This window comes from Urtica dioica, chromosome 7, assembly GCF_054948205.1.
Source record: "Urtica dioica subsp. dioica isolate 48M chromosome 7, U.dioica_male_clone48M_v1_H2, whole genome shotgun sequence".
In the NCBI taxonomy this organism is placed as follows: Eukaryota; Viridiplantae; Streptophyta; class Magnoliopsida; order Rosales; family Urticaceae; genus Urtica; species Urtica dioica.
The window spans coordinates 33,350,898-33,360,266 of NC_142762.1; the positions used below are offsets into that span (position 1 = coordinate 33,350,898).

The window sequence follows — 9,369 nt, forward strand, 5'->3', positions numbered from 1 at the left end:
ACATGTTTGGGTCATCAGATGATGACAAATGCCTTATTTTGTTCTTTGTGTTTGTGTGATCATTGTTTTATTGATCATTTTTTTTAAATTTTATTTCAAGTGGAGCGTTGGGGTCTTAAAGTACATTATTTTCTTCTTAGTGTTCTTTTTCTCATTCGAAATCAAACGCTTCAAGAGCTAGTTTTTAGATTAAGATCAGTGAGACAATCGTTGTTATTCAGCTAAAGAAAAGTGTCATTTGTTGACAATACAAATCATGTCAATTACTGACATATATATCTCAACAAACTATGCTGATTGTTGACATTTATGTCAACAAATTATGTCATTTGTTGACATCTATGTCAACAAATCAACCAACTTTTTAGTATTGTCATTTGTTGACATATACATGTCAACAAATCATGTCATTTGTTGACATCTATGTCAACAAATCAATAAATTTTCCAATGTTGTTATTTGTTGACTTATATATGTCAACAAATCATGTCAATTGTTGACATATATATGTGAACAATTAAACTTAGATAATAAAAAAACGCCAGACCCAGAGAGAAAAAAATTAGGAAAAAGAGTGAAGAATAAAAAGGAAGAGGGTTAAAATGGATAAATAATATTCTCTCTCCAAGATTTTGGTTGTTGTTTTTACCTCTCAAAAACGACAACATAATATTAAAGATTTAGGGATTCAGAAAAGAAAAAAAAAGAGTCTGAATAATAAATTGTGAAGAAAGAAATACAATAGTCTGGGTATATAATCCCAATACAACCAAGTAAATAAAAGACTAAAATAACCCTACTCAAACTCACGATTCTACAACTATAAGCATTGAGTGTTTGTCAGTTAAGAAGCGGAAGCACGAAGTTGGGTGAGCCTTCGTGAACAAATCAGCAATATGATGCGATAAGGGAACATAGGGCAATGCGATCATACCAAGCTGTAAAAGATGGCAACTGACATAACAATCAATCTCAATATGTTTGGTTCGCTCATGAAAATTGAGTTACGAGAAATATGGATGACACTCTGATTATCACAGTATAGCGGCGTAGGATGATGAATAGTAACACCCATATTAGCAAGTAATCAGCGTAACCAAACAATATCACATGTAGTCATGGTCATAGCGCAATACTCAGCTTCAGTGGAAGAGCGAGAAATGACATTCTGCTTCTTGCTCTTCCAGGAGATGAGTGAATTTAATTGAGGTTTTGTGGCTTATTTGGGGCTTTATGAGTCCTTGTTTGTGAGCTTGTCTTAAGTGACTTTGACACAAATATTTTGTCAAGGAGATGAGCTTGAGAATTTCATTGGAGAGTCTCATTTGTGGGCTTGTCTGGGAGGCGTTTTGTGAGTGTTGGTTCGGAGCTTGGCACATGAGTTTGTGGACTTTATTTTGAGTCGTTGTGATGGCTCAAAAGATGTCTCTTAGATGTGGTCTTTGATCGTCACGTGGACCTGGGATTCGACTCGTTGACATAGTATTGAGATATTTCTTTTTAGACTTGGTCTCGAGTCATTTCGCAGAACTTTTTCCGAGAGTTTGACTTTAAGCGCTCTGTTCATGAGCTTGTGTCTTTTGCATTGGCTTAACTTGTCAATTTTATTTTTGGGGTGTCGTTTTTACCTCGCAAAAAGCAACGATGTAACAACTACTATTATTTTTAATTTTGATTTGGGATTGTTGGATTCAATCTCGTTGTTCTCGATCAATAAAACACTACACCTCGTTTTCAGCATCATCTACTTTATTCAATCTATTTTTATTGCTATATTAGATTCCATTCTACTTCATACAGTTCATCACAATCATTACCATCTTGTTTCTCACTTTCACATTTTTTTATTCAACACTCACATGTCACTCATCCAATTTTTGAAAATTGCTCAAATCCCAAAAGAAAATAAATATAAAACAACCCACCTGTCTTGATTCGTAGTTTTTTATGCTAATTAATTGGATTGGAGAAGAAGAACAATTTCACCACAGATCGACAGAGAGTTTGGGAATATGGATTTCTTCAATGGCTATGGTTTTCATCAACAAAGCAATTCTAATGCAGTAGTCGTATTCAATGAAACTCCTCACTGTACAGGGAAAAACCCAATCTTTTTGTTCATGAGCTATATATATAAGCAATTGATGTTTTGATTTATGTATTGCTGATTTGGAATATGTATTAGCAATTGGCAGCTGCGCGGTCAAAGATCACGATACAGAAAGGAAATGGACTGGAAATGACGACGGCGAAGAAACTTCTTTCAGTTTATCTTTTCTATAATGCGAAAGTGGTGTTGCGTTAGCGAAGAAACTTCTTCCGGTTTCTCTTTTCTATATTGTAATTGTCAATATTCCGATGTACATTAAGAGGCTCACATCTTGCTTCTCACACGTTTAAAATGCCCATGGTGGTGGGCTTCTTTTATATCCTGCTCATTCAAATGAATAGCCCACCAAATTTGAATTTTCAAAAATAATTACATTCCTTTATATATTACTTTAGGTGTAGCAAACTTGCTATGTGTAATCCATGTGAGACTTATTTTTCCTTACTTGGTTTTCTCTCAAATTGTAATTCTCTATCTTGCTATGTATACACTAGTAAATTATGTATATACTAGTAAACTTGCTATGTATATACTAGTAAATTATGTATACATGATATATATAATATATTATATGTACATGATAATACATCTAGTTAAATGTGCGTTTTTTTATTTTTTATTTATATTTTTTACGTTTCTTTTTAGATACATGATATATTATATGTACCTGATAATGTAATTACATGTATATCAAAAAAACCTTAAAAAAATAGTAGAATATATATCAAAGAAATATAGTATAATATATAGTGTTATACATGTATTTTTTTTATAAGCACATTATACATATAATTAAATTTTGGATAATTTACAAGATTACCCCCCTGAACTCGTGCTTGATTAACAAAGTGCACACTAAACTCGGATTTTCAACAAAAAAAATACTCTGAACTCACCTTGATGTTGAGTTTTGCCCATTCTGAAAACATTTTCAGTTACCATCCAATGGAGTAGCACGTTCCAGTCATGTGCGCTGACGTGTTGTTGAAACTATCATTATACCCTTCGGGATGTATTTAATATACAAACACTAATTGATTAAAGGATATATATTTATTAAAAACTAATAAAATCGGAATCAAACACAAATTTATTTCGAGCAAAATAACCCCAAATCTCTGTAACCCTAAAACCCCAAATCACGTTCTCGTCGATCTTCAAACCCATCTTCCCAACCCAAAGAGGAGGCTAATCTCAATGTGTATACTCATTCCCGATGGGTTCTTCTTCGAATAGTGGCTTTACAGCAAGCGTTGACGAAGCAGAGTGCGTGGAGTGTCGAACGCACTTCATGGACGTGTGACAACCCAGGTCGAAGGTTTTATGGTTGTTCCAGATACAAGGTACTTTATTTTTTTATTAATATTTGTATTTCTGATTCCACATAGTTGTCGTCTGCGTATCTATTGATTAATTGATGTCGGTGATGGGGTTTATTCGCAGAAAAACGTGGAAAAAAGTTGTGGCATGTTACAATGGATTGATCCCGAAATGTGTAAAAGGTCTCTCCAAATTATCCCGGGTTTATTGAAGAAAATAAATAAACTGGAGGAGGAAGGAATGAGTGATGAAGTCGCGAAGAATAATGTTGTGTATAAGGTCCATTGTGAGAATGAGGAAGTGAGCCAGTTGATTCTAGTAGAAGTCCTTAATATTAACGTCGTTGTGTATCAAATTCATGTTGAGACGAAAGAAATTAAGGAAGTGAGTGTGAAACTGATAGCAGAAGTCCCAAAAATCAAGATTATTGTGTTTGTAAGTACTGTTGTAGTGTTTTTTTGCGTTTTTTTTAAAATAGCCCAAAACTTTGTGTTTAATGGTATGTTACTGTGTGTAATGGTATTTTAAGTCTGTGTGTAATGTTAAGGATTTTTTTGTTGACAATGTACTTGCATTAGTATTCCAATTAAACTCTTTGCATTCCATGTCCAAAAAGTGAAGAAACCATAAGTTTTATTCACCTAGTACTCATAAATCAAGACTAATTACATCATTTCGAGATCCAAAAGAGTCGAGTCTACCCAAAATACAAGGGAACGTGGCCTTGCGTTAGCAAAGAAAATTCTTCCAGTTTTTGTCAATATTCCGATGTAGCTCACACCGCTCACCGTGCTCATTGTCGGTTGGTTCTCGGGTAAAGCAAGACCTACCGTGCACGTATATTCTTGTTCATTATCGATTGAAATTTGATCGATCATCGTGAGAAGAATCAGGCCAAACACTAGGTATTTTTATATAAAATCGTGAAGAATTGAGATATGAAGTTTGCATTCGTTCAGTTTTTAGAAATGTAAATTTCATTTCAAGAGCTTGAAGGGTATTTTTTTTTTTTTTTTTTTTTGGTTTTATTGGATTTGGCATCGCGATTTGCTCTGAGTTTTGAGAAACTTGAGAAGCTAATATAAATCTAAAAATTGCTCTACAACTACAAGTTGTGCAAATATGTGATTTGGGCTGTAATGGCTCGTTAGGTCTTGCTTAAAGTGAATATGTGTTATTTTATGAAACAATTAGTTATTTTGAGGTGGAATTATAGGCAACCCTTGAAAGGGAAGAAAGTTTATCACTATAGCTATGATTGATTCGAAAGGGGACCATATACTATGCAACAATTGATCTGCATCGGGTAACTATTTTTCTTGCTGTTCTTCTACAACTTATTCCGGGCTTTAGATTATGTAAATTGGAAAAAAAAAAAAAAAAAACCCAAATCCAGATGGTTTGTTTCTGCAAAGACATGGTATTGGGTTCAATTCCTAGATGAAAGCGATTAGTAAAAACTAAGAGCTACTTGTGTACGGATTGTTTAGTAACCGGGTTTTTTTTTCTGTCGTGGATCTTGACATTCCAGTCAAGATCCCTAAAATCACCAAGCTTTTTATACAATAAATACTATACGAATAAGATAATAAGTTAAAAAAAAAATACTAAACATGTTGGTGACTAACAAGAAAAAGAAATTAGCAAACACTAAAATGTCTAATTATATACCTTATTGCCAAGTCAAATTTTATCTTAAAATGTCATGTTTATGCTTCTGTGGGATTACAATAATAAACACAATCCTATATTCTCTTAGGAAACCCGGGATCAAAATTTCCACTGATTGCTCTTGAACATGCTTATTTTTAGTGTGGGTATGATCAGGTGACTCTCTCGGTGATATTGACCGCAGCTGGCGTTGTCATAGCAGCGCTCGGAGACTTTTCTTTCGATCTTTTCGGATACGGCATGGCTTTCACTTCTGTGTTTTTCCAGGTCTGTTATGTTCCTTGTCCAATGATTGCCCTGTTTCTCGAACGGTATTTTTGTAATAAAACTGAGCACATAAACACAACACAAACCATGTACCTTGTATTGGTGGAGAAGTCTGGCGCAGAGGACGGTCTGTGTTCGGAAAAACGCAGACACGTGCCATGAATGGTTCAATAGATGCTGAAAATCCGTTTGAGAAGAGATTCCAAAGAATCATCGGATATGCCATTATTTATGGTGTGTGCAGATAAATTCATTATATTTTTTGGTGATCCTCGTCCTCTCGTTGGTGATGGGAATTGTTCTAAACTTCACGATGTTCTTGTGCACAATTGTCAACTCCGCTCTCACCACAACCATCGTTGGAGTCCTCAAAGGCGTCGGGTCCACGGTACTTCCACTCTCTTTCTCTCACTAATCTAGTTGGTGACATTAATAGAACCAACTCTTAACAAAACAAGACCACCAACCACCCATGAATCACTGCAACCACTCAAAATCCTCTCGATTTTTTTCTCCCCCTTTTATTTTATAATTTATTATTGCTACCATGTGCCTTTGTTTGATTTATATTCGATAATTGTATCGTTTACAAAAACATGCTCACATTGTTGTGTTCCCAGACTCTTGGGTTTGTGGTGTTGGGGGGCGTGGAAGTGCGTGCTCTAAACGTGACGGGATTGGTCATCAACACAGCTGGCGGAGTATGGTATTCGTACACTAAGTATCGCCTCAAGAACGCGAAGAGCACAAAGAACAAAACCCCGAGTCTAGAGTCAGACGTCGAGGCTCATCGTAAATAAATACTTAAATTAAATGAAAAAAAGAAAGAAAGAAAGAGATACCAAAAAGTTTCCAGGTGGCTCCAATTTGTCTGCCTTTTTTTATATCATTTTTTTTAAATCTTCTCAATATGATGCATTGCATTGATGGATTTACCCAACTGAGGATTTTTACTAAAAAAAAAAAAAAATTGTTACAAAAAATATTGGTCTTTTCTTTTGAAGACTCAATTCTCAATTAGAGAGAATTCAACTGGAATTAGTTTGTGGGTTTGGAAGCATGGGAAAAGTCTAAATCAGCTTGAGTTATTAATATTAAACATCTTCAGGTCCAGTAGATAAAAATGCTAAAAATTTCAAAGGTTGCTTATTTTATATTCAAAAGAGGAAAAAAAAAAAAAAATTGGACATGCTTTCATTAAATGTACGGATACATCAAGTGGACAAGGTAGTGTTGGCAACGGATAATGAAATCCAGTTTCTGGGCAAAGAAGTTGGACCACTAATTATTGAATTGATTCAACATTTTGGGGAAATAAATAGAAAAATACTTATTTTTCTTGCAACTCTTCTGGAGAAAAATATTATTTGGGGTCTCAAAGTTGAGTTACATCATCGTGATAAAGATAAACTGAATTTTGCTGTCATTGATGTACTTTGTTGTAAGCATTCCATGTGATATTCGAAAGGCGTATAATATAAGACTGATTTATGGTAAACACAAATTCCTTCAAAACTTTGGTGGGTCTTCTTGGAGATCAGTTCAAAATCACTCTCTAGAAAGTCAAATTTTATCGAGTAGGCTTAGGCCAGTAACTTAATAATTTATTTTTAAAAAATAGTTAAAATTTAATAAATTAATTAACTAAAATATATTAAATAAAATAAATAAAAAATTAATTTTACTATATAGTTTATTAATTTACTGTCGGTCTGCTAGATTTTTTTTTTAATAAATTAAATTTTAATTATAATTTTAAAAAAAGTTAAAAGATTGATTAATCGCAACCATTCTGTTTTTGTGGTTGCTGTAACCATTGGAATGTGGAATATTCTTTTTCTTAGATTACTAGTCTTACAAAAGCAACGCACTGAGTTCGATTTAATTAACTAACATTTTATTTATATAATAGATAAAAAAAAGTTAGATAAAATTAAAAATAAAAATAAAAAAGAAGAAGAAAAAACACAAGTAAAGTGAAACAAATAGAAAAACAATAAAAGGAGAGACAAAGGGAAGGAACATCTGGATAAAGATCGAGATAAAAAAATATAAAAAAAATATAAAAAAAAAAAAAAAAAAAACCACCTATGAAGCCAGTTTTTTTTTCTTTGCAAAAGAGAAAAAAAATGCTTTCAAAGAGAAAAAAAAAGTGTGAAAAAGAATATATATCTAAAAATAAATAGTTACATTTTTATTAACACCAAAATGGTCCATAGTCTAAAAATTATTTAAACTTTAATAATAACAATATGTTAACATTTTTTTATTATTAATTTACGGAGTGAGAGCGAGAGCTCAGAAGAACCTTAAAATAACTCGCCGAAGTCGGAGTTCGAAACTCGTCGGAAAACACAACAATAATCGGAAATAATTCGATCATTTTCGCTTCCACTTTAACGTATTCATGTTGTTAGAAAATTTTTAATATGCGTGAAAACTTCTTACATCGATCACTTATAATATTCACTTATTATAGAATAAGGATGCGAGATGATGAATGTATGATCTTTATTATCAATATTATGGATTATTTATTAAGACAGAATAAAGAGAAAAAAGTGATTTAAGTAAATAAAAAAAAATAAAAAAAAACTGTTTTAAGAGTCTGTTTGATAGACTTTTAAGAGTCCATGATCACGCGAATTTTATGCATATACATCCAAACAAAGTATAATGCAAATACATAAAACTTCATGCACATCGTTGCGTCATAATTTTTAGAAATGTAGGAAATGTATATTGAAAAAATCTACGCATTTTTATTTTTCACTCTTAAATGCTCGTACTTTCTAATGGAAAGTTATTTATTTATTTATTTTTAACTTTATCAGTCCCTAGTTGTACTTGTACCTCATCGGTGGTAAAGTATAGACTATGGAGTAATCAATTGAATGATCAATAGACTTTAAAGCGCGCACTCTCACAAAATGGTCCATAATAGATACAATTTTCTTTCTTTTGTTTGAAACCTTTTTCAAATTAGTGGGATGATTTAGAAAGAAAAAAAAATTAATAAAAGAATAGCCGACAGACAAATCCGGCTGTTGGGTGGCATATTGGGAGCGCTTTTATGAATTGTGATTTAGCTTTGTGTGCTTCATTTATTGCTTTTTCTAATTGAAAACTTTAATTACCTTCAATTTGCAGCTCTAATCCTAATATTAATATTGAATAAAGCTTGTGCTGAATGAAACCTAAAGTTCTCTAGTCATATTTATTTCAAAACATATAAAAAAAAAAATTAAGGTTATCCTTTTGCTGTTATCCTTTCAATTGGAAAAACAACAACTTTAAATGATTAGTTATTGATGAAATTTTATAAATTTTTTTTAATTTGATTCTATTGCCCAGAATTACATGATATATTAGCAGTGCAAGCGCATGTGATATTATTGACCAATATTACAAGATTTAGTACATGAGTATTAAGGTGAAAGATGATAACCCATCCACTTGTAAAAGAGCATGCATTTCTGCAGTTTAAAAGGCTCGAATCCAGAACTTCTCAATCAAGATGTGTGTGAGATTATCACTAGACCAAACTAGCCACCACATGAAATTTTATAATTTAAGTATGCATTTAAGAAAAATATACATAAAGCATAGAAAATATCACCCGCATATTCAGAGTATCGTAGAGTTGATTACAATAATATCCATAGCTATTTGTTTATTAAGAATTTATCTATTATTTAACATTTTCGCTTATATTTTATATATTAACCTAAAAAGAATACACATGGTAAAAATAGATAGAATCATTCTTGCTAAAATGTATCATAGTTTTTGTTATAACATTTTTTTCAAAAACAGACAAAAAGTAACAGTGGTCTAGTGGTTTGCACTGTAGACATGTGGCACTCGATTTCGAGTTTGAATCCTAGCTAACGCATTTATTTTGTAATAAGAAAAATAAAACAAAGAAGAACGTGGCCTACTGGGGCTACTCGCTTGGGCCCAAATCGCCATAGCCCAAAAGCCCGCATGACGTTCCTTGC

The 9,369-nt window shown here is 32.5% G+C and overlaps 1 protein-coding gene across 2 annotated transcripts; it reads left to right on the top strand.

Moving 5' to 3' along the window:
- Positions 1 to 3,970: 3,970 nt before the first annotated feature.
- On the top strand, positions 3,971 to 6,598 carry LOC149390930 (UDP-galactose/UDP-glucose transporter 7-like). Of its 2 annotated transcripts, XM_089619476.1 has the most exons (5): positions 3,971 to 4,335; positions 4,647 to 4,736; positions 5,258 to 5,368; positions 5,613 to 5,756; positions 5,989 to 6,598. In XM_089619476.1, the coding sequence occupies exons 3-5, from the start codon at positions 5,342 to 5,344 to the stop codon at positions 6,166 to 6,168; spliced, it is 351 nt and encodes a 116-aa protein (XP_089475602.1). In that variant the 5' UTR covers positions 3,971 to 4,335; positions 4,647 to 4,736; positions 5,258 to 5,341; the 3' UTR covers positions 6,169 to 6,598. The 2 variants fall into 2 exon arrangements, with proteins under 2 accessions (XP_089475602.1, XP_089475601.1); XM_089619475.1 differs by lacking the exon at positions 4,647 to 4,736.
- The last annotated feature ends 2,771 nt before the right edge of the window (positions 6,599 to 9,369 follow it).